At 37.2% G+C, this 26890-nt stretch overlaps 1 protein-coding gene across 1 annotated transcript in view; it reads left to right on the top strand.

Moving 5' to 3' along the window:
* Window positions 1–26890, top strand: part of cdi (serine/threonine kinase) — a 68259-nt gene that overhangs the window by 40815 nt on the left and 554 nt on the right. Inside the window, exons 2-11 of the mRNA XM_013322154.1 lie at window positions 21045–21166; window positions 23922–24123; window positions 24365–24450; window positions 24901–25030; window positions 25233–25358; window positions 25485–25600; window positions 25710–25810; window positions 25929–26179; window positions 26450–26608; window positions 26695–26879. Coding sequence (XP_013177608.1) covers window positions 21045–21166; window positions 23922–24123; window positions 24365–24450; window positions 24901–25030; window positions 25233–25358; window positions 25485–25600; window positions 25710–25810; window positions 25929–26179; window positions 26450–26608; window positions 26695–26879 — 1478 coding nt within the window. The remainder of the gene's footprint in view (window positions 1–21044; window positions 21167–23921; window positions 24124–24364; window positions 24451–24900; window positions 25031–25232; window positions 25359–25484; window positions 25601–25709; window positions 25811–25928; window positions 26180–26449; window positions 26609–26694; window positions 26880–26890) is intronic.

The raw sequence follows: 26890 nt of genomic DNA, 5'->3' as shown, positions 1-26890 counted from the left end.
TCGTTGTTGAGTCTAGTTGCCTACGCCAACTTGCCAAAGAACTAGACGACAGCGACGACGACTTTACATTCCTGATACTTTGTCAATCGCATCGCATTCATTGACATCGATTCCAACAAAAATACTTGTTAATATTCAAATATTTTATGAAAATTTGTCCACGTAACGGATGTTGCATAAAATCATTAAAAATAAAGTTTTTTTCTATTATTAATTAAAGTCATTATTAGCAATGCGTGCGGTAATAATAATAAAGTTGTATAACCAGTTGTTTTTACGTAAAATTTAATTAAAAATGATCGCGGAAGTTCGTGTGAATGAGGCCTTAGATGTTGCGTTAAAGCAGTTTAGATATCCTTACATACGACCAAAAACTTTATCACTTACGATTGTAAATTCATTATTCGATTTTGTGGGTTCTTGGGCATAATCTAATGATCCGTTGGTCTAAGTGATTAGAAAATACTATAAAAAATACGTTTTCCGCCTACGTTTTGTTTTACGTAACTCTTTATGTAAATAAATTCCCACTTAATAAGGTGAAAAGTAGTATTTATACGTGTGTTTCATACTTTATTGCAATATAATGTTTGTTTAGTGATATTTTATTTAACTTGAATCCTTCCTCAGCGTGTTAGATATGTTCAAAGTTGCATCTAATGATAAACTTTTAGCCTCCATTGTCTCAATGTTCATGGAAAGAAAGAATTAAATAAATCTATTCAAATACTGTTTAACGAAAGTAATATGAATGAAATACGCTTGACTCATTCCTTTGAAATGTCAGTGATTATAATAATATTTCATTGTGAAAATAAACATAACAAACTCACACACGCTCACATACACATTCACACACACATACATGTGCTAAACGTGTGATCGGTGAGGCGATAAATCGATCTCAAGTGGTCCAATCGAACAGCATCCGTGAACACGAGATGTCTCTCGCGTTACACCGCCTCGGTGATCCAACTCACTCGAGCGCACGAAATATTCTGTACCGATGGACTACACTGATCCCTTTACACTCGTCTCTTGATGGCTACGCATGACGTCATGTGGTAGCTATAGGCGCTACCAAAATATTTACATGGTAATTGTAAATGTTTTATGAAAGGGTCAAAAGGGCCTGGAGTCCTTGAAGTCTGGCACGTGATCTAATCAAAAGCTCAATAAATTGCTTTTGATGAAGTTGAAAGTAAATTAATTTTGTTAGCAGTTCGAGTGCCTCCAAATTGTTCGACGACCATTTTGTGACGAGGGCAAGGGATTACTCAGCAATGAGGAAGTCCCTAAATTCATTTGAGATTTCCTAATTGGCGTAATTTTAAATACGCTATAGATTTTTGGGGGATAAAAAATTACATTTCGCATAATAATGTTTAAATATTTCCGTGTTTTAATTTTTGTTGTATAAAAACTGAATTTAAACAACAAAATATCGTTAGTTAAAGTGTAAAATATATGTTGATGTTAAATTTCCGTGATTCATCGATTGACTAGAACGACGCGAGCCAAGGAATATTTGAGAAAATATTTTTATTAAAGACGTTATTGTGGAATGTGGCTTCAGGTTACTTCAATAATATCTGTACTTTGTATTTAGACTATATCTGCCTTATTAGAACAGACTAGGAACTATCTTAAGTTAGATCTAGTGCCATACCTACCTTTTTTTATAAGAGAAGGGGGCCAACGAGCGGCGGGAATACCGAGGCGATCAACGACACCCATGGACATCTGCAACACCAGCGGAGCTGCAGATGCGTTGAAGTTCTTTGGAACACACTTTGCAACCTAGTCTAAGAAGACTTGAAAAATGTCACTAAATTATTGAAGAAGGAAATTACTTTCTATGTACTTATTATGTCATCCAATAAGTCATGATGTTATCAGAATTCTCCAAATCATTAGTAATAATTCCGCTATCGAATGTTGTTTACACCGTACGTCGCATCAATCCACCTTTATTATTGTTACAACTAATAAACAACATTGACATATGTTGAAATTATTACATCATTTACATTGCTTGTTAATATCATCCGTCTTCTGGTTGTTGTTAGCACACGGCTTGTGCAACGCGCAATGGTTGTGACGAAAAGCAATACATCCTCGGGGCAAGTGGTAGTTTGTACAAGTCGGGGTGTGTCTATACTGGCCACACTCCTTCCTGTTCTATTGCTGTGTAATCGTTATAGGAAGCGGTTAAAGGCGATTTAATGACGTACATTCGCTGAGAATAGCAATTCCTAAGGTAATGACCCCATTACAAATACGCCAGTTTTATTGCCTTCTAATAGACCACCATGAGGAATTTGATAGTCTATTATTCCAATGGGATTTAACAATACCACATGATTTAATAAAAAACAATAGAGACACGTATTTCAGCGCTACATATCGTTGGCTCTTATTACTTTTACTATAACAGAACTTCAATTATTTAAATTTTATTCTGTTCGTAAAGTCTATTTGTAATCAATCGAGAAAAGAAATATAAATACGAAGGCGTATATTACGTAACAATCACATTTCAATGTAATCAAACACCTCAATAGAAATCCATATATTTAGTTACGAAAGTGATTCCCTTTTCTGTGATGACGTGGGCAGAGGAAGTGACGACAGGGCCTACGCTGGCCGCCGCGCTGTCCGCGCGTGCTCCGCTTCGGCAACGAGACAATAATTAGATCAAGTGCATCCCACATCGTCTATTGATACCATAGATACAGTAAGAGTTTTAAGAGTATAGGCAAAATGTCCTATTATTAAATAATCACCGCTATTTATTCGCTCTGAAGGTGAATTATCTTAAAGAACTTCAAATGTTATCTGTGGTATATTTTGTTGAAACATTTATCTTAATATTAAAGGCCGGCAACGTATCTACAGTTCCTCTGGTGTTGCAGATGTCCATGGGTGTCGTTGATTGTCGGTGTTCTCGCCGCTCGTTTGCCCCTTCTCTTATATAAAAAAAAACTAATTTATGTATTTCCAGGTAAGTCCATTACACATGCGGAGCGAAACAGATAAACTAAGCATTAAGTATGCAAGTTTTTTTTATTATATACCATTTTACTTACGTAATGTACGAAGTTTTTTTTAAATAACACTTCATAGTCTCCGTATAAAAGTCGTACTGTTATAATAAGAAAGGTGTGCGAAAATTCATTAACCACATTCCATTTTAAACCCATGCCTTTTTAATACACATGCATAAATAAATCGTCACCGTGAGAACCAACTCTAATTGTAATATCTTGTATCAGTATCACATGGCCGTATAGAGAACAATACCGATGCGGTTCCGTACCGTATGGAATTACCATAGAGTTAGTTAGCGCCGCTTGGATCTAGTGCGTTGCGGTCACGAGAGCTGCGACGATAACGACAACACCGTTATATAGCTGGAGAAATGTATACAAAGACAGAGAGAAATTTGCACTTTGACCAAATTTTTGCGTATAAAAATGTACTTTATCTTTTCAAGTATGTTTTATGCGTGTCAAAAGTCTTGGAGATACTATTTGTCATATCATAGAGATTGTTTTGCAATCATAAATGATGGTTATATGAATGATTACTACTGGAGTAATGTTATGTTTATGTTCACTTTCTCATTTTATAGATATTAACAACATTAAGATATTAAGCAAACAAAGCATCTCTGATGTGTGTTCCGTGTGAGACAAAAGATACAAACATTCAGCGTCATCCGAGTTATTTATTAACTCATTCAGAACATCGAGGTGAATCGTGAACAAATTTAAAAGCTCCGACAAAGGGAATCTTTTGCTGTCCGTCGTCCGATCACAGTTGGATTTAAACTGCATAAGGCAACTAGAAGTATAATCCGCTTAATGAAAGCGAGGCCGACATCTCGTTTGTCGGATAATTTCGTTCCGTTAACGATGTGCAAATAACTCGCACGATCCTTCCCTTCTTTCGCTTCAGGCGTTTATTTTGATTACAAAATGTCGAGAAGTGATTTCGTTGTAATGTCGTTTTCTCGTCGATTTCCACGAAATTATCATCTGCTTGCAGTGTCTCAGGAGACTATAATTGGTATCAAATATTTTTGCCATCCAACTAAAGGGATTGGCGACACAACACACTGGAACATACACGCACGATTTCTTGAATGAGTCATTATTTATTTAAGGAGAATAAAAATTGCTCCATTCCGTTCTTCAAGCAACAAAGAGTATATAAAAGAATTACTCTTAGCGCTTAGAAAAAAATTAAGAAAAATTCCTATTTGTTTGTTTAGTGTTAAGTTTTTTAATTATAGAAGTAGCCCAAGAATTTTTTCGCGCCAAAATAAAAACGAATGTTTCAAATCGGTACAGTAACTTCGGTGGTTGTCAGTGTAAACAAACAAACAATCAAATATTTCCTATTTGTAATATTATTAGTATAGATAAATTATTATAAAACTGAGCACATTTCTTGCACTCGACGCACGATTTACCTGCGCACTCATATTTAAAGCTCATCGCTGGGACATTTAGCTGGACGTTGCGAGTGAGTGCGCTATGTTTACAATACGTTGGTGTTTACACTGCACGCCGGTAGCTATGTAAACAGACTTGGCCATATTTACAATAGTGCGAAGACACACCAACAGTCAACTAGCTCAATAGTTTCCGTATCGCATTCCTTACTGAATATGTAGTGGTATCACTTCTGTATATAATATAGGTAGAGTCCGTAATAAATGCAACACGAATGTCCTCTATCGGTCTCACAAAACCTAGGCGTGTGAAGTAGAAGTAAATTCGCGTTTCGTCTGATGATTTTGTTAACCGGAGGTCAAATTGTAATCCTCTTTAACCTCCCTGTTCTAATAAGAAAGTAATAGACACTCTTTCTATTAAATTGAACTTGCTTGTTGAAGTTCTACCAAAAATAACAGGGAGTATTATGTCTGGTATTTTATTAAATTGTTTTTAATAACGATTTCACAAGGCAACGCTGATCTCTTTTAATGTTCATTCGTATGAAGTCTTAGATATTTTGTACCTACTGCATTGTAAAATAAGAAAAAAACTACTTAAAATATTGGTATAATTAACCTATTTAATCCTAGTAAGCATTCCAGGCAACGCTTGTTTACGTGTTTTGTTAACCCCAATTTAAAAGTGCGTGACGTTATTAATGAATGCTAATTTTTCGCTTCCCCGTCCTCCTTTGTGCTGGCTATTTTTACACGAACCCGAACCAACATTCACTGAACATTAATCGTACTTGATTTGTGTGTTAAATCCTAAGTAAAGCTAATTTTGTAAAATTTGTCATTAAAATATAATTGTCAAGGCGTAGTAAAATACAAAAATTGTCATATCTGCTTTAGACAGTCACGAAAATATCAGTTTCAAATATAAATCGTCAGGTACAACAGCAATGACCTTGAAATAACTCAGCCAACGCGGCAATATGTGCAAAAACTTTCTCCATATTCGCAAGAATGTGGGACACTAATTGAATGGCACTTGTAATCTACTACATGTATTGATCATTACAATTTGTGTTACAATCGATCTTTGGCAACGGTCGATGTTGCGGATTGTGGGACGCTCTGCGTGATGTTACAGATAATTTCACACGAAGACAGTATAGTGACGCAGAGCAGTACGCATACACCTAGACGGGACATTACTGTTTTGACAGTGTGCTTTCAAACAATATCAATACTGTTCTATCTTATTATTGTACCCTCGTGTAAAAAGACTAACGGGCGCATATCTACCGTTTTGACGGTCGCATCACGTGTGTACCTCAAGTTTGAACCGAGAATGCGACGTGACGAATCCTTAATACGGGACCATTATCATTCTGTTAACCGTTTAATGGGAGTACTTTAAGATTCTCTCGCGTATTGGCGGCTCTTAACATAACCTGGATCCAGATGGCGGTAACTGTTCTGTCTGAAGTGACATCTTTAGGTTATAAATATGATGGCATTGGAGATTTATAGTGTATTGTGTGGTTCTACGCTTTTATAATTTCAAACGTTGCTATCTTAAGATATATGAAAGTATTTTCAATGTCTCGGTTTAATTACTTCTTTAATACAATTAGTAGGACAGCGATACCCAACTTATCGTTATAATACTTAGGTTTCAATGTATTATATGTAGAGATAATAAATTAAACATATTTTCATTAAATACTTATTAATAATGTTATGCGTAAAGCGTTACGAAAAACCAACTATTTCTTAATTCTTGTTTATAACTAATTTCTCAAACACGTTTCTTTGTGCATATATATTTTATAATTTACTATACCCACATGTAGCTTGCGTGTCTGTGTGTTCGAAACTGTGTTTGTTTGTCTTAACTTTGTCGTGCACGATTTCAGAAGAAATCATTAGAATGCGCTGTCCCAAATTCGCTTTGTTATTTACAAAATTTTCTATTACTGATTGAAATTAAACAAGGGCATAGCAACACGAGCGTGCGACTACTATTGCGGAGTGCAACCGTGTTACGCAATAAGTATCATCGCGGTGGCAACGGCTATGTTTCTCAACGCGTCTCGCCACAATAATGACTAATTAATTTGAATGATAGAACGTGACGAAATTCCAGTGAAAGTTTTGACTGAGCTGAGATATGTTGCACATTAATTAGGCATTAGTTCTTTTGAATTTTGGGGAATATTATTGCAGTCTAGTCGTCGAATCACGTAAAAATGTTGAGAACTTATTTGCATAGCTATTGCGAAATCAAACACTAAATTTAAAGTTCGTTGATCTCGTTTGTTAATGCAAGAAAAACATTTATAAATAGCTTGGAACTTGAAATTTTGGTGAATGTTCTTCATACGCTCGCGAACGTTTGAGGCCATAAATTTTGAAACCTCAAAACATTTCAATAAAAAGGTAATTTTATAATAAGATGAAATATACGCGTCTTTGGTTATTGAAATAAAAACGTTAACAGTCGCATCAAAAATTCGTTGCGCAGCATCAATGTTACGGGTGAAGTAGCAGAGGCATTGGGCGCCTTATATCAATAGAAACAAGTTCGTCGGCGGCGTCTACACCGCGGCTGATTCGTCGTGCAAATATCCGGCCGACATCGTGGGAGCTCAACGCGCAGCCTCTCGCTTCGTTTAGACAAATCTAATGAACAACGATACAACGCTCTGGGAGCCAAGTTTCACAACCTATATAAATAATGGGAAAATAACAAATTATCTGTCTGTGTTAAAGCGAAGCGTTCCTCATTACACTGTATGAGTGAATAGGTAATGATCGCAAACTCACGACTGTTGAGGTAGACCTAGAATCTGGAGATGTTAAATGAAATGTCTTGATTTTCAGCTGTTAAGGATGAGTTTGCAATTGTTACGAAATATTGTTATAATATAATATTTATTGTTACTTTAAAGCTTATTATTATAATATGTAATCTAACTAGCTTTTGCCTGCGACTTCGTCGGCGGGAAATTAAAAAAAATCTAAATATAAATACAGCCTATGTTACTCAATGGCAAAACAATTACTGAAATCGCTCTAGTAGTGTTTGAGTTTATTCCTTAGAAAAATAAAAATATCTTTATATTAAAAGTCCAGATAACAAAATCAAACGCAATGATTCCAACTATTGCCAATTATTGAATAGCGAATTCGTAGAACGTGTCGCGTAGAATGAGTAATTTGATAGCTAGTGCTCTTCGATTTACAACACTACCACGTTAATAATAGACTCTAGAATCCTACAATGCGTAGCACTTAACCGCGACGAATTGTGCGTACGCATTGAATTCCTAGTTAGAGAGGAATGCGATGCGCCATGCGCCAGTATTACGGCAGTATGTTGGGGACGTGGCCGCAATGGAAAGCGGCAACGGTACCGCGGGATAGGGTTCAATCCGTCACCGGAGATAAGTTGCACCTCTCACAAGACTGACATGACAACATTCGCCTTGAATTTAAAATCCATCGCTTTGTGAAGCAACTGTTGCTTTAGTCTTTTCCTATCTAGACCCATATCTCTTGATCCATATTCTATATCTAAACAATATGATTAATATAACTTATTATTAAATCTAGATACAGTTAAGAAATAATAGGCCAAATTGTAGGCGTTGCTAACTTGTCATTTATCATAGAAAAGTTGACTTGATTTAACATTCCGTCTACTTAGAGTCATCAATTGTTTTTGTACAACAATTACATATATTCATAGCGGGAGGTAACGTATCTATCAATCCATCTAATCTCTAGCATTGATCTACTAAGCTTAATGTCTTTCCAGATGATGGTATTTATAGGCAATTAGCGTTGGTTCACATTGCCATTCGCATGCATACCAAATTTCTAGGCCACTAGCGTTGCGAATTTTTAAACGCAGTTCTTTTTTCTTTCGGTACGGATTTTTACGTGCAACACACAGCGCACCAGTCGACCGACCTTCGGACGACCGCCTCGTGACGCCCGGTGAACAGAATCGATTATTCATTAGTAAAAAGTAAATGATTGGCCAGTCGCGATTTTCTAAGAATATTTGTTGGAATATTCCAGTTTATTGTTTCTTTATAATTACTGTTAATAACCACTAATAGTTAATTCATGAAATAAAAAACATCCATACTTGACCTAGTTTTCAAACTAAACTTTTTCTCATCTTTCTAGAGACGATTCGAAAGTAAAATTAAACTAGTTAGCGCTTAAAATTAAATATAATGTGTTTAACAAATAAATATAATAATATAGGATATTTAGCGAGGTGCATAAAAAGTGCAGCGACGTCGGCGGCGCCGCGACGCGTGTATTTTTAGCTGTACCAAAATAGCATGGCACCGAACCCGGGCCCTGGCAGTCGAGCCACAACACACAGCCGACGGAATTCTTTACATGTTTCGGACTCACCTGACAATAGGTATGCTTCACTAAACCTCACAATAACTTGAAGTCACCGAAAAGTACTCAAAGTCGACCGGCAACCCTATTGAAATTACTACCTAAAATTAACCCCATTTGGCAACCTTTCTATTAATAGTCTAAGTCTAGCAATTCTCAATGCTAACAAAAATATATCAGAAAGTCAGAAATATTGATTTCATCATTACTGTTTGTTGTCTATTTCATAAAATGGTTTCTTAAAGAATTGCTAATAATATTACGGTGAATGGTAGATAGATGACTTATCTCAAATGTAACTTAGGATATCGTTAATCACTTACACATAATAATAGACAAAGAAACGTGAAGTTACTAAGCTGAGTGAAAGTAAAAGCAAACGCCCCGGGCGACTCTTATTGTTTATGATTTTGGGTCAAACTCGTGTACCATAAAACTAACATGTTAAGCCGAAACTGACGAGAGTGGTGAATCCTCAAACTTTGTATGCATAAAAAAATTACTAGCCGCTTATAAAAGAAAAAAAAATGTATTTTAATGTTGGTTTGAAAAGCACGCTGCCGACATTATGAGGACTCACAAATACCATACAGTGATGTTACATTCAGTAGGATAGGAGCGGTGGAAACTCTGGCCATTTTATTCACGATAAATACTAAACAATGAGTCTCTTCAACGAATTTCAATCTACTGTAAAGCGAACCTTTATGTGTCTACAATATAAAGCAAAAGTTTGACTTGAGTTAAGGCCCGTCTACATTGTAAACGCAACAGTGAAGTTATGGTTAACTTTTGTTTATTTTTTAAAACAACACGAATAAGCAATAAGTTGTGGTCTACACCTCCGTTGTAGATGCTTATAATCATATTGTTGTAACCCACAAAACTGATCTTTTAAAAAAGCATTCGACGTGCTTTTAAATTCCAGATTATGTATTGTCTTCAATGCTCTTGATCATACAAAAAACTGATCCTTTACATCGAAAGTCAAAGTTTCAAGGACAATGATAATCTCGGATAATATATTAAAAACTTAGGAATGGCTTGCGGTAGTCTCAAAGGCAGCCTCTGCATGTATTTTCTTACTAAGCTTATCAACATTTACATGCTAAACACGAGCACGAATTTCATGTTCGTACACCTAACCTAGCCGCTGCTCACGTAGGTATCCCATTTCTGTAATACAGAGTTACATAAACTTTGAATAATCCAAGGGAAAGACAAAAAATAATATGCGATGTAGTGTTGTTTTGGTGGAAAAATAGAAACTTATCTTCCTGTTCTTACTGGGTATACAGATGGCTGTTGCTATAGAAAAATCCTTCTGACTGTCAACAGTTCGTAGTTATTATTGTTGGGCGCTATCCATACTTTTTAAACACAACGCAACGCGTACAATATACGTCAATATGTCCTTTGTGCTTTTGACAGTTGTTACTCGTTACCATCGGCATCAGGTATTGTACTGGTTTAAAATCACAGACTGTAGTCAGCACTGTGAGTTTTGTAGCTTTGAATTGCCTAAAAACTAACATCTATATTCCAGTAAAATGAAGCTTCTAGTGACTACATTCGAATACGGTTCTATATTGTTAAATTAATAATTTATTAAAAAAAAATTAAAACAACCTCTATGGTATATAAAATACATGACTTGACACCACCAAAAAATCTCAGTCATAAAACACTTCGTACGTGAAACTTTACAAAGCTAACACGGGCTTTGATAAGCTTAAAGCTCCTTTTTGGAAAGTTTGTTCAAAAGCTCGTGGAAATTCGTTCATACAAAATTCATCATACCCACTCGCTTACAATCTGACTGCGAAATTATTTAAACGAAATAAACTTAAAACTGCGATGAAAACTTAATCACTTTAGTTGTAGCTCAAAAGTAAGAAAGTTAAATTTCATTGCAATTAAAATTTTGCTGTAACGAAATTAAGTTTAAATTTAGCTTTGTGAATTTATAAAGGTGAGATTTCATAAACTCTATCGTATACAAAAATTCGAACGCATTAGTTCAGTAAACACCGTTAGCAACAATTGCCACGTAACACGCAAACATCATTAATACGATTCTTCAATTAAATTCTACTATTGTATGGTTAATTAACTGAGTGCTAATTACGAGTTTGTTTTATGTATTAAGAGGCTATACGTGAGGCGACAGTAAGAGATACGAGTGGGTTTATTTGGGCACAGTTGTGTCGCCGCCGAGAGCTTATCAGATCGCAAGCTGACACGGCGAAGTCGCCGGCAAACGTTATTTGCACACTCGCGTTTTTCGAGAATTTAACATATTTTTGGATGTTTAAAAGAATACATTGAAGGAAATAAGTAATTTCCACTATGCATTGGTCGTAATAGAATAGAAATTATTAAGACAAATGTTTGAATACTCTTCATATTTACTGACGATTGATGCATATTGTGAGACATCAGAATTGCATCACAGTGATTTTTTTTATTTATGTGAATAAGTAGATTTCCATATATTAAGTTACCTTCATAGTATTGTAGCACTACTTCATATATGTGTACTTAAAATGTTTGCATCGTGCCTTACATGAAAGAGTACTCCTTAATTTAATGTCCATCCCTCAAGGAGCGTGTTGTCCGGCGCTCATTAAATCCCGAGCTCGACACGACGACGTAAACACTCGCAGGACCTTGAGTCTTTAGTGGTTCGCATTTCAGAAACAATGGCCACGCCGCTTTGTTTGTACTCATGTTGTAGAAGCTCAGTATGTGCAAACATTTTTGTATAAGAGTATGTTATTTAAAAAAAGCTTTTTAATTGCTTTATTTTCTACTGTCAACATTTTATTTCTTGCACAAAAGTCATTATAATAATTTATGTCAATGAAAAAGTTCAGATAGGATGCTATTTTTACAACTGATAGCATCATCCGGTGCCAGATTTAAATACCTACATGTTATCTAATAACTAAAGCGTTGTGGGCACTCGACTTCCTAGGGCTGTCTAAAAACAAAAAAAAACGATCAGAGACCTCTTACTAACTCTAGATCCTTGGATGCTTATTGGGCGAAGTAAAATAAAGAATAGCGACATCTTGTGACTTGTTTCATCAACTCTGACTTGAAGGCGTTAATGCAAAAATTATAATTCCGATCAAACCAGCAAAGGTGGCAGCCCTATTCCCAACCCACTCGAATGCTATATCCCTAGTACCAGACCTTGACCATTTGATCTTGACTTTCAAACACACGCCCTCACTTCCTTAAAGTGATTTTAGTTACGTTTGCATTTTTTGCTCCTGACTTGTCATGATTTATATGGCTTTGGTAACTCTAAATGGCCCATTGTTTGACAGATGTGAATATTACATTGCAAACGGACACGTTGTTACTTATATCAAAAACTTACGGTTTATATAATGTTCATAGTTTTAAATTCATGATAATTGGTTGGAGATTTTATATTTAATCCTTAAATTATTATTTTTTCTTCCCTCTTTGTCGTGTGAGCTTTTCAATAATGATAACGGACTTATCGATTTAATTTATATTCGATTGTCTGTCAGATCGTCTATACAGCTATTTAGATCCGTTCCCTACACTATTTTGGTCATGAATTATTAATTTATACCACAATACCTTTTTATTGTTTAAGTGTAACATGATATGAAGCAATAATGCTCTAGCAAAAAAACTAATTCCACAATCATACCTCTATATTGTTGAAATCGCTTCAAGAATTTCGTGGACTGTAAGCATTAATTAGCAATACGTATTACTATCAGCTATCGTGCAATACCGCAGTGGAATGTGCCGTCTGCATTTGCATAAACAATACTGCGCTTGGGCAATGTTCGTGCAGCCTCGGCATCAACGCGTTGCGAATATCTGCCCCACGATGTACTACTGTTTAAATCCATAGGAGTAAGGGAACTTCCATTGGAGGAACCAAGGTTTGCAAGGATTGTAGATGCCTTTAAACTAGGAATGAGTCAATAAGATAATCGATGGAATTTGTTGGAAATAATAATGTAAGATGATATAAAATTAAATGTGATTTAATTAACACTCGTAAAAATTTTATAAGAGCACATTCAACTCACTAGTCCCTTATTCAATACTATAGTCTTAAATATTTTAATATTTTCTTATAATATAATAGCAGTTACTTATGCCACCACTATGATAGGATCATTAATGAAATTCAAAGAGATTCATCTCCGAAATTGGCCAATTCTATACACAGCTCTGTTACAATACAAATGGATATCGGTGTCCGAAATCAAGGTGTGGTATTAAGTCATTTGTTCCACAGCTAGTGATAAATATCTATGAAATATTGGCCGTACATTAATCTTGTTTTCACATTTAGTTAACGATTGTGTTCGTGAAATGTGTTTGATGATGAAATACAATAAGCTCTTGCATTATTTGTGCAACTTATCGTTGGTTTCTGAGACCAAAAATCTCTGTATAAAACATATCGTCCCTGTCCCTGTTTGATTAAACTGAGGAAACGATATGTTTTAACCTATGATTTTGGGCTCAGAAACCCACAGTGAAAGAGTTAATACATGTAAAATTGTATTATGTTTTTAATTATGAGACGTGTTAAATTAGAAAATTTTATATGTAACTTCTACGAGTATTAATTAGGATTGTAAAGGAACTTCGCCTCCGCCTCCGAAAGTGTGGATTGTGTACTATTTTATGCAGTTGGCATGAAATCGTACCTCCCCATCCGCCTCCGTATTTTTTTGCCAAGATGTAACGGAGTTTGACTTAAAATGTGGAAATCGCCAATTTTTTTTTCAGTCTTGTAAATAATTACCTCCGCCGCCATTATTAGACATAAGCGCCCTCTTTTAAAATGGTACAACAGTAGCTTTTATCTCTTTAGGATAAAACAGGTGGCGCCATCTTCAATATTTTCACATACGCTTTTCACCGACATTCGTAGGGAATGAAGAGCTTTTGTTAAGGGTTGGAGCAGTACACAATCCTTAAGATAGATGGCGGGCATGACTGACATATTATAAAAATATAAAAAAGAAGGAAAAGCATGATTATTTTGCTTTTCATACAATATATTATATATAAATCTAAATGGTTCGTAACTCAAAAAATATTTCCTTTTTAGAAATAATAAACGAACGACGAATTTCGAAAAAAATATATGTAAAACCCTTAATTCATTAAGTGGCAGTAACTTTAAAGTAGTCATTAGATTTTATCACCAGCGGTGCACCTTTATTCCCTCACCTCATTAAACATTGATGTTTATAGTTCATTACAATGAAATTAAATCGATATTAGTGAGGATTTCCACAGTCGAAACATTAGTATAATATATAATATATTTTCTTTCTTCACATTCAATAAGGCAAAAAGAGACAAAAATATGTTTTTTTAACAATAAGAATTTATGTTTAGGTGTATCCATAAGCAATGAGAATATATGTACTTGTCTAGATGTGGAAGGAACCGTATTACGTAATATGATAATCTCTGCATCTGACTACGTTCATTTTCGCATGAGCAATAGAATCGAGAAACTTCGATCCCTCAAATTTAAATATTAAGACACATGTTTTGCCGTGTGCCATTAAACATGCGCAGTTCCCCTCCCCCACTGTATATTCCTATATAACCCACCTGCCGACTGCCCATCGATCATTCCCGGATCCAGCCTCCTACAGGAAAGACGTCTCTCCTGAACTCCTGCCAATAACTAGCCAGTGTACAACAGGCGCCATTATGGGTAAGTTTGCTTCATTACACACCACATAAGTTTTTGAAAATGATGATTTTTACACATTTCAATCTTCAAGTAGTAACTTTCCAAGTGGACTACATCAGGATTTGGCGACACTGTACTATTAAATAGAAGGCTATGTTGGAAAACAAAAATCCAACAATTGAAACTTCTTAACAACTGATCGTAAGCATTGAAAATGCAGAATTATTGGTTTAAATCATTAAAGATCTGAATAGAGGCAAATTAGTACATTTAATAATAACAAAAATAATTGATTGCAAAAATTATGGCAGATTGTTTTTTTATTACAATTAACGTCCAACTAAAATTGTCCTAACTTGACACGACTCAAATGTAAGAGTTACTCTATAACCAGTTTCATATGTTTTTTTCGGTTATGAAGGAATTGAATCAAAAGAATCAATATTTCTTCTAGAGTAAGTCTAAATATAACTCGAACCCTGGTAACTTGGTGCGGCGACTGCGCATGCGCTAAGCGATTGTTACTTAAGTCTTATTTTTTGATAATTTTCATGTATTTATCTTACCGTGAGGCTTTGCTGCCGAAACACATATATCGTAAAGTAGGCGGGATCGTGGTCAAAAGCTAGTTTATACATGATATAAAAAAATTGTCATTCCTTGTGTTCTCCTTGAACAACTGCAAAAAAACAGTTGAGCTGGCCTTTCGTACAGCAGCTAATGCTCTATCATTAAAATGTCCTTAAAAGGCAGTCAGATATTTTCACTAAACTCTTTCTGTTAAATATGGATCGCAAAACTATAAATAGATTTGTGTCCGGACGCATGCGCATTGAGCTGTCCCCGTCCGGGCCACGTCCCACGTCCTCCGATACTTAATCATTATCGCTCCAGCCCACCTCCAGACTACATGTTATCATTATTTTATTGTGTACTTAAACATTGATCCAGTCAATTCCCGACGCCATCATGTGTGAGTACTTTCTCTGCTCTACCCTTTTATAGCTGTAGCTCTGAAGCGTTTCATTTTAATTTCTTACGAAGTATCCTTATTTTTAAAATTATATTGCTCTAGTTAGTTTTCAGCTTTTTAATGAGCTCTTTCCATAATAACAAACTTCATATCAAACTATGAAATATGAGATGCGCGTAAAATTAATCGCGCGATTAGAATTAAAAAAATATATATAATAGTTGTAGCAAAAGAATAATTCCGATATCGATTTTGTTTTCTAATGTGCAAAGTATTGTCAGATATAAGATGTCCGATAATAATCTTACCACGTCACATTTACCGTTGGTTTCTGAGACCAAAAACCCCATTCAAAAACATTGTCATCTCTGTTCTGACAAAGACAATGACCCGTGTCATTGTCATGTCATGATGATATATTTTCTAGTTATTTCAACTACTTCTACATGATTACTGTTCATCATTACTCCAATTTCTATGTTACCATGCCCAATTACCTAACCCTTGAAGTTTTCACGTCCATCCATATAACAAAGTACATATGTACAATGTAATAATACTAAAAATCAATAGTCATTAATTTAGGGCGCGGTCATCCCTGACAACCACCACCTCTCCCTCCCTTAGTGGAGTGAGGGACGGTTGTCAGGGCTCTCCGCCCATGCGCAGACTTCCCAACGGCGGTCCGGCCGTCCCGGGCAAGCTTTATTACCTCTTTAGCCTCCCTTATAACAGCACGTATCTCTAATTAGTTCTTAATTACATCATAAGAAGTTAATTCTCCATTATGAGTGAGTATCTCTCATTATTTAAAAGCTATTGCAATCGTACTTTGCGCTTTTTAAATTAAATTGTCATTTTACATTTCAATTATTTTTATTGTTCTTGTTATTCAATTGTGTCTGTATTTTATTGTTTCGATGTACAGGTGAATTATCATTTTGTTCTTGTATCGCGAAAGCTGTTTTTCATTTATCCGTCGCCATTTTGAATTTCTTCTAATACATTTTCAAATTATTGAAAACAACTATGTTATTGGCTATTGTTTTCTTTATCGTCTTAAAATGAGTTTTATACTCCCACCAGCATTTATTCGCATTGTTCTAGACTTTTAGCTTTTGCGTGTTAATTATCTGTTCCATTTTATACGCTACTTCAAAATTAGCCTTTCGACCACACCCTTTCAGCAATTGCATAAAATAACAGTTTGTTAATTGATTCCTTTTTATTAGAAACATGGCTGCCATTTTGTTTTACCAAGAATACAGTTCATTCTATCATTAAGCATTTAAAACCCCCATTAAAGTTATAAGCCAATTACAATTGGATGTCCGCGCATCGTGATATACTGGTCTCATTATTGATTTCACTTGTATTCCCGGGCGCTCTGTAGAATTGTCCCGGGAACGAGGCATGCGCAGTTGGTCCCATCTCAGCTACCTCTCCCAGTTATTATTGATTTTATCCTGTGAGGCGGTACCTGTTGCTAACGGACTTGTTTCGAATATCGCCTTTGTTTCTTTCTCTGGTACAATGTTTTCAAACCATTGTCTCTATCTTCTAGTGGTTATATATTATAGCATATTGGAATTACTTTATTACGTGGCGCTTTTATATTTTCAATTATCAAATGTTTAATTGAAGCGATGATTATTTTTTTCTTTTTATATTTTTAGATTCTCTTTACCAAAAGCTACTTTGATAATTTTAACTTTCTGATTAAATTGCGATATTTTTATTAATATTTAGTATCAAAAATATTTAATAATTTAAATTAATCTATAACGATTTTAATACTGCGAATAATGATGATAGGCGTTTTCTCTTTTCGCTATTTTTTTTTCAATGATAATAATAATTACGAGAATTAATAAAAACTTGTGAAGCAAAATTTATATACGATACTAGTATAACTACGAAGTTATATACATCTTAATACACCGGTAAATCTTATAAGTTCTGTATACGATTAGACCGTGTTAGATCCCACGCAATCGAAAAATACATCACAATAATGGATTCGCGAAACGGTGAGCTTGAGCGATAATCTAGAAATCCGATGTGGTCTGGAACACGCCGCAACCTAGATAATGCTGTTAGCAAACTCGGCCATTGTTTATTATTTTCTACAAGTACGTTACCTGAATTTGACTGCAAATATTTGCAATAGACATACCACGTTCGTGTTCGCTCTCACTTCATCCAAACGTTTATGTCTAGATATTACGATAATACCGTTGCCGGATTTAGATCTCAATTACATTAAATCAATATATAAATTACTTATATATAACGCAATAGATAATTTTTATGACATTGACGATAACATTTAATTTGCAAATTTATTTGAAATTATTTTTTTTTACCTTGTGGTACCATCGGATTTTTTATAAGTGAACCAAAACTTTAACATGAAATGGTTGTAAAATTTTTATTTTCACAAATTTGTGAATAGACTTTTGAGATTTCGCTCTAATGGCTAACGAGAAAAGGACAATACCGTTATATACGTTATTTTTACGTGTTCGAGTCTTGAAATATGAAAAAAGAAGATTGATTTCTAGAAGATACTTGAAGAAAAACCGACTGGTGCTTTTGTCGGGTATCTTGTGCATGCCGCGTACCTTACAGCCGCATGCACAAGATATTCGAAAACAGCTCGAGTCGCTGACACCGGTTTCTGACAACTCGCGGATGGATAAAATTATATGACCGAATTATCAAGCCCTCCAGAATAAATCCATCGTATTCTCTCTCTTCTCTGAGTTTTAGGGTCATAAGTTCTTTCCTGAGCTTATTCTGTCTTAATTTTTCTTTAATTATTATTTTGATAAATTTCCATTGTGCTTGCCGCTACAAATAAACAGGCTGAGTTTCCGCCCGTAGCAGGCCTTTATAATTATTTCTTCAATGCTTCAATACCTTTATTACCTTTCATTAATGATCAACATTTAAAGTATGCCTCGACTATTGCAGAACTTGCTCACTTAGAAATGATCGGATTGGTGCTAGATAATGTATTTTTGCGTATTCTGTATTTGTTATGAATGCGTACCTATTGCTACTGTGAAAAAGAAGAAGAAGCAGACGTATGCTGGTGTCGGGTATCTTGTGCAGGCTGCGTTCCCCTACTGCCGCATGCACAAGATATTCGATATTAGCTCCAGTCGCCCACACCGCACTGCCTGTCATCACTACGCGTAAGTATTGGAATATTCCGATCTGAAGACTGATTATCGTAAGGGGAACAAATCAATATCGTTCTATTTATATGTCTTTGTCTGGAAAGATCTTACGGACGTCAACAGGATGTCGGGTGCAAATAAATTTGAATATGAATATACGTTTCGAAATCAGCATCATCGATGCAGCCAATTTTGAATTTCAAATGCAAAGTTTTCGTCGCGCAAAACACTTTATATTCAGGATTTTCAGTGTCCTCGTTTTTTTATTCGTGAATGTTTTAATATGAAATTTCAGCACTGGAAGTTTCCACTTGTTTATTTGTTATACAACAATGTGTAACTATACATAGTCTACTTGAATTTTTATGTACTTGAAATTTTTATTTTTTATTGTTTAATTATTCGGTGACGTCACCGATCAACTTCAGATCCATCGGTGGACTTATTTTGCCAGTTTCCTAACTGCAATCAATAATTTTATTTTTCATTAGTAACCTTTATACCACTTGGTTAACTTTAAAGGTATCCATTATCTTAAAAATTCTAATTTCTGGAACCAATACTAGCAGTATAAATATTACTATTGCCGCTCTAGCTGAGATTCAATACAAGTCTTAGAAGCTATTGCAAACTACTTCTTTTAGTTTATTTCGTCTGTAGGTACTTAAATCTTGCGCAAATTGTAAACAGTGTTACAATTGAATTGGAAATATCGGATTGATTCCATTATCAATAATTTATAAGAGTCCTTCAGACAATGGTAAACAGATTCAGTGCGCAGTTGAGGGGTTTATATAACCTCGTTTTATGAATGTCTGATGACCATCATTTCATATTTATTAGGGTACATATCGCTGATCCTACATACATAATTAATTTAACTTCAAGATTCTGCATCGAATTACAGTGTTTTTCAGATGGTTTAATTTTTTTTAGGTATTTACCTCAACCGATGTTTTCGCGAAATTTATATATCCTAAATAATTTTGTGATATTAATACGGTACTTGCTTTTTTTAATTTTCGCATTGTAACTTAACTGAGCAGTAATTTATAATCCATAATTAATAATTATACATCTGTGTATGTTATTGGATGTATTTGGAATAAACCAACGAAGCTTATCTGTAGCAACATACGTTTAGGAATTGTCTTTGTTTACTGTACGAATTGTATGGACTTGTGTGGTCAGGGTTGTTGGTGCCTCTGAGTGAGTCTCTGTGCGATATTCTAAATTGCCTGCACTCCATATCACTCGAAATCAATTGTTTGTTACGAATGTAATTATACTATACTAAGGAAAAAGTACATTTTGATCTATTACATGACTGAAACTTTGCATAAAATATTTATTAAATTCGGTATGCTATTTAGCCGTGTAAGAACAGTTGAGGTGCGCCATAAGTGGTGTTGACGTCTTTGACAATGTCCCCCGCGCTTGACGAATGCGATTCGATAAGTCTCTTTTGTTCTCAGACTATTGTCGGCTACCGCCTGCCACACGATTAGATTGCTTGTTGATAGAGCACGTTACTAAACAATGTACACATGTCTCATTTTATTTTTAATTTCTAGTCATATTTAATTAGTTGATCGTAACATTAATCCGTAACGACTTTATCAAGAAGCGAGCGTACCTCTTCCTGAAAGTCCGGCAACGTCAATCCCTCTGGTGTTGAGGGATATATCCCTTACATCATTACATCAACTGCTCGTTTGCTCCCTTAATTAAAATTGAACTTAAAATGGACGTCGGAAAGGATCCCTAAAATATTGTGCGAAACTTTAAAATTTGTTACACTTAACGATGTTTTTTCTCTATTCTTGTGAGCTAGGAATTACCATCTGTGTTGTTTTTTCTAAGTCCTTCATGTTTCATGACTTTTATATTAATAGTTATTGAACCGTGAATACTAATAGGTAATTTGCTTCATTATCACGTTTTAAGTATCTCTTGGAAATACTTTGGTGGCCAGTTTAATATTAAACACAAAAATGTTTGATGCACCTTCTCTTACCAACATTTCTGGTAAATTCTCATTTATTTGTTTTATTTTTGTGCATATACAAAAAAACTTAATTAGTAGCCTACGTGTTCTTCCAGACTATGATCTACATTTTTGCCAATTTTTTGAGTCGTTTTGGACATACCTTTTTACTAAGATACCAGTACATAGTAAAGTGACCAAAACTGACCGCTGTATTCTGCGAAAGTTTATGTTATATCAATATGTAAGTGCATTTTTATATAGTTATATTGCATTACTAATTATTATTGTTTTGTTATCAGGTGACCCACAAGACGTCAGGCAAAGTGATGGTGCTGAAGATGAACCAGCAGCGCGCCAACCGGCCCAACATGCTGCGCGAAGTCCAGCTCATGAACAAATTGAAGCACCCCAACATACTTGGGTGAGTTTTCTTTAACGAACGAGCAAGCAGCCACATGTTTTCACGAAAACAGCGTAACTAAAGTACACTAACGTGATTATTGCACGTGCAATTAAGTTGTATAGTGGTCATCGCCGACCAAACACCATTCATTTCAACGAGACGGCAAAACCACACTATTCCATTTTCCTGGGTTGGTGTAATAAATGGTCTAATGGTGTTTGCCTACAAAAATCATTTTGAAAAGAATACGTTGAGAAGAGAAGCAAGATAATAACTGACATCTCTCTCAGGTAAAATAATCTGCTTGTGATAGCTATTTGCTGTGTTCTTGTTTTCACTATTGTTAGTGCATCAATAAATTATAGGTCCATTTCATCGAGCGTTCGCGATATTTCAAACGACGGCCCCATTATACAATTACAGTTTTATCTTATCTGCCCTGTTCGTTTACCTTTCTCCGATTACGCGGCTCTTACGTTTGCTGTTTTGTCGCGGAATTCTTCATGAACTGCTGTGCCTAAATACTCGATCATTCAACTCTTTATTTGTATGTTAATTTTAGCATTTGGTTTTTGTCCACCGTTACTGAATGTTAGTACAACGACATACCGCTGACTTGTATTTTCTTTCAAATTCCTACCCTTTGTGTAATCTCAACCTGAACAAACATAACTGGAAATAATTCCAGCTTTATATGTGAATGTTTAAAAAATGCAATAAGTCAATATGTATGCTTTTGCTTTTCTTTGTGTTGATATTGTACAAAATATCACACTCATAATTTTAAATGAACGGTCAGAAATAATTTTGTCTACGCATGTTTTAACTTAAATGGCATTTCTTTCCATTTGCTTTTTAAGTTTGCTAGTGGTACTGGGTCTTTAGTATACGTCACAATATTTAGTGGAAAATCGTCTAAAGTATCGGCAGAATATTACTGCACAATACGTCGTAATACAAAATAACAAAATCATTGAATGGAATACATAACACACGAACGGTGAAACGCCAAAATCACCAGTAAAAGTGTTCACAGTGAATCTCTCTTAAACATGAACTGTTCTTGCTTTCGCCAAATGAATTATACGATTCACTTACTCCCATTCTCATGGCTTGCATAACTCTTACATCCGTCCTCGTTGCGCCTTTTCACGTAACCTTTGTTTTGAAAATTTCTCGGGTCACGCCGCCACCGCTCACTTCTTGAAGAATTGTCATCTTTGTATAACATTTCGTTACGAAATAGTCGCGACCCTCTCAACAATGCGCTGCTGTTTGCGGCCCGGATTTCGGTTCATCTCGTTTGTCTTAACCAGCGACACAATACAATTCAGTTCCAATTGTTGCGCAATCATTATCTTGTTAACTGCCAATTAAAGCGCTTTCTTTTGTAGCTTTCTCGTCTCCGTAGACCGTTTTACTGTGATAGTTTGCTATTAATATTTACTGTCTCAGCGTGACGTGACACTTTATTGACGATTGCAAGTTTCCTAGGCACAAGTATGCGTGGACTTACTATAAAGCACTTTGCATAAGTAAAATAATAATAGCATATCGCTTTTCATTTACCCCATGAATCATCTTGGGATTTAAAATGTTATCCAAATAAACCAGAAACGGATTGTGATTAGAACTCTCTTTTGGAAGGAAATAATAGTCCTACAAAAACGCAAATAGGTGAAGCGTCGGTTAAACTTCCTAGGAAAATTTTCACTATCAATCGGTACGTTGCGTGCGCGTGCGTCGTATGTCGAATTTATTTTATTTTTCACGGTAGTTGCTTCATAATTGTGCCCTCTTTGGATACGAGTGTGCACGCGAGGTCTTTAATTGGCGATTTGCCTTGCCGTCTATCGCGAAGTGAAGTTGGTAAACGTCAGTCTCGTAGTGTAGCACTAGTGGTTTACCATAGGGATCTAATAATATTATAGCCTCATTGTCTCTGGTTAAATTTTTACGAGGAATATGAAAATATAGCTCACGCGGAAAGATTTTTGAAAAAGTTCGGAAAAAGGAAATATTTATGATATTTTAAGAATTAATTTTCAGGAGCAAAGGTCCCCTAACCACTGAAGAGTACAATAACCGTTTGGTAATTCACAAAATCAAAGGATTTAATGTTATAGTGTAAGATAAATACGAAACGTGTACCTTCCATGTTCCTCTATAATGCATCCAAGATTTACGCCGTTTATAATTGTGAAAGTTTCAGTGTTCGCGCAAACATTATATTCCTATAGAAATTCGAGCTCAGTTTCTCTGCTTCGATAACAACTATAGATCGCGGGGACATCAATCATAAATCTAATCATGTACTGCATCTTGTGTCGGCTTGTTGCTACCTCGCCTCGTTTCAATGTAATTTAATATAAACGGTTTAAATAGGAAAACGGTGAGAAGGCAGCGAGCCCGCGGTTTCCATAGTTTTCCATTTGCATGGCTCCCGGCGGCGAACTTTCATACGATCGCGCATTATCTACCGACGTTGTTTGTTGATAGTCATTTAGATCATATTTTCAAAGATATATAATTCCTATACAATTTTTTTTATTACTACTTAACAACTAACCCTCATAAAATTATGGTTCCTACATATGTAACGGTGAAGTAGTCCTAGTCCAGCCAACATACATACCCAAGAAAGGCAGTGAGTCGTATACTCTCGTAATTTTAAAAAATAAATGTATGATAACATTAGCCTTATTATTCAATTACCTCTATCTCCTTTGGTGACTTCTTTACAAGACCCTACAGTATATTATGTTTTGGTCAGGTTCATGGGCGTGTGCGTGCACGAGGGCCAGCTGCACGCGCTGACGGAGTACATGGCTGGTGGGTCGCTGGAGCAGCTGCTGCTGACGCGGCCCGCAGACCCGCTGCCGCAGCAACTGCGCGTCTCTCTCGCCGCAGACATGGCCAGCGGTCTCTCGTACCTGCACTCGCTCGGCGTCTTTCACCGCGACCTCACCTCAAAAGTTAGTACACATTTATATAAACCTATACATACCAGACGACGGCTGGCCATTCCTGATGATTACCGTCCCGAGTGCAGGACAAAATGTATCTCTTCCGTTAAAAAGTGACAATTCTATTGTGTTGCAACCGAATTCATTTTTTATTACCTTCTGTTTTTTTTATTACATCATCACGATAGATAGTTTCCTTTGTCTTTATCTAGATACACATTTTTTGACGATGTTGAAACGTTGTTTTCAGAATGTCTTACTGAAGAAGCTTGGTGACGGAGAGTACACAGCAGTCGTGGCTGACTTTGGTCTTGCAGCTAAAATTCCTCACCCTGTGTAAGTAGTAATTAAATATAACCATAAATAGTCTCAACGCTCAATAACAGATTACAAAGACATATAAGATGCTTATACCTCTTTAAAAAGAATTTAAATAGTCGAAACCATTGGAAGTGTCCGAAGCGAGCGCGCATGCAAACGTGCGTGTGACTGCGCACGCACTCGAGCGCGCACATCTCCATTGTAATACTGTTCACTGATAATTGTTGGCTAATCGTCACCTGTAAGTGAAGCTATTTCATTGGTGATTATCCTCTATCAAATAAATTAACAATTTGAAATACTAATTCATAATACTAAACAGTTGTAACAAAATGGATTACCTAAAAATAAGGATAGGAAAGATACGGATTTTATAATGGTTACTGACGCACTCTGTAATTTAAGGGAGACCCTAAGTCTAGATTTAGTAGGAGAAATTTATGAAATGTGTATTTGTGTTTTCAGTAACGGGTACCGCCTGCCGAGCGTGGGATCTCCGTGGTGGATGTCGCCGGAGTGCCTGCGCGGCCGCTGGTACGACCACCGCTCCGACATCTTCTCCTACGGCATCATACTCTGCCAGATCATCGCCAGGGTCAGTCTATACGATATACATATTTTTTGCACTCTGTCTCTAGATTGGGAACCGACTCGAAGGACCAATTTTTTTTAAATTGTTTGAACCTTTGATAACTTAGGCTAGATTCAGCATCATAAATGTTTATGTTACCAATTTACGACTCTGAGCACGGTAATTTTTTTTATTTGTCTAACAAACTAAAGTTCGTATTACACAGGTGGACGCGGACCCGGACGTGTTGCCGCGCACAGACAACTTCGGCCTCAACTACGTGGCCTTCGTGGAGCTGTGCGACGAGACCACCGTCCCCGACCTGCTGCGGCTCGCCTTCAACTGCTGCATTGTGAGTACACACACACACACACACACACACCTCACTGCATGTCTGTCTAATTGATTTTATAGGCGCAGATGTCATCAAATATCATATCATTAATGAAACATTGTAAAAGGAATGTATCGATTCCAGTACGACGCCAAGGCGAGACCGCTATTCCCCGAGATAGTGAGCAAGCTCGCCGAGATCAAGGAGGGGCTGGACGACAACACCTGGTCAGGGGGAAACGCCAACAACACCTTCGACAGGTCGGTGTTCCGCACAATGCGCGGCTACTTCTGCTGCTGGTTCACATTACATAAATAGAAAGTTTGCACGTTCTGACAACTTTGTATAAAATGTTGTGTTTGCGTGCAGCGAGGAGTCGGAGTCGTCGGGGCCGCGCTCCTGTCCCGGGCTGTGGGCGTGGCGCCGCCCCACGCGGCACCGCTCGGAGGGCAGCCCGCACCACAGAGATCGTAAGCATTTTGTCTGACATTATACAAAACAACGTTTGAATGAACTCCTTCAAACGATGAATTTTCTAGGCCTCAGAGTAAGTGTGAATGTGTAGAGGTGAGGGTTTTGTTTGTGCAGGTGTGGCGCACCGCGGCTCGCTGTCGGAGCTGGAGTGGCGGGGCGCGGGGTGCGGCGCGGGTGTGGGTGCGGGGGTGTCGGGGGGCGCGGCGCACAGGTCTGCGGGCGCGCTGGCGCTGCCGGCCGCCCCGCCCCGCCTCGCGCGTCTGCAGCGTCTCGCGCACGTCATGGTGCTGCGCGACGAGCACGCCGCGCCCCGCGCACCTCGCCGCGCACTGCACGCCTTCCGCGGCGTGCACAAGATACTAGAGGTCAGTATACCATCTTACATTCGCCTAATTATATATGTTGTATACATATCGTCGATGGGAAGAAAGAAGAAGCCGACGTGTGCCGGTGTCGGGCATCTCGTGCAGGCCGCGTGTCACTGCCGCATGCACAAGATATTCGATACCGACTCACGTCCCCGTCGGCGGCCGAGACTCCGTGCGGACGAACGAGTTTGAATATTTCTATAAAAAATTCTATTAGGTTGCTTCTGACAGATAACCGAGTAAAGTGTTATTTGTGACTTGTTGCAGGCCGCGCCGCGGTGCTCGTCCGGGTCCCCGCCGCCCGGGTGCGCGGGGTGCGAGGGCGCGGCGTGCGCGGGGGAGGAGGAGCCGCGCGCCGCCTCGCTCCCCCCCTCGCCCGGCGTGACGCGCCGCCGCCTCGACGACGCGCCCAAGCTGCAGTACAAGGTGACCCTTCGCCACATATATACATCTCGCTCATTACAAATTCTCGGTGGACGAGTAACGAGCGAGCCTACTCGGTGACATTCCAGGGCGACTCGAGCGCGGAGCTGCGGCGGCGCGGGTCGTGCGAGAGCGGCATCTTCTCGGTGGCGAACGAGGAGCTGTGCCAGCACCCGAGCCTGTACGGCGCCATGTGCCCCTGCTCGCTGAACGGCTGCCACCGCTGCTGGTGGCGACGCGAGCCGCACGACGCGGCCGGCGAGCGCGAGGCGCGGCTGCGCATCT

Source organism: Papilio xuthus, unplaced genomic scaffold (genome assembly GCF_000836235.2).
Source record: "Papilio xuthus unplaced genomic scaffold, Pxut_1.1 DF825928.1, whole genome shotgun sequence".
Taxonomy (NCBI): domain Eukaryota; kingdom Metazoa; phylum Arthropoda; class Insecta; order Lepidoptera; family Papilionidae; genus Papilio; species Papilio xuthus.
Note: the sequence above shows the minus strand (reverse complement) of the source record. Positions and strands in the feature narration are given on the sequence as shown.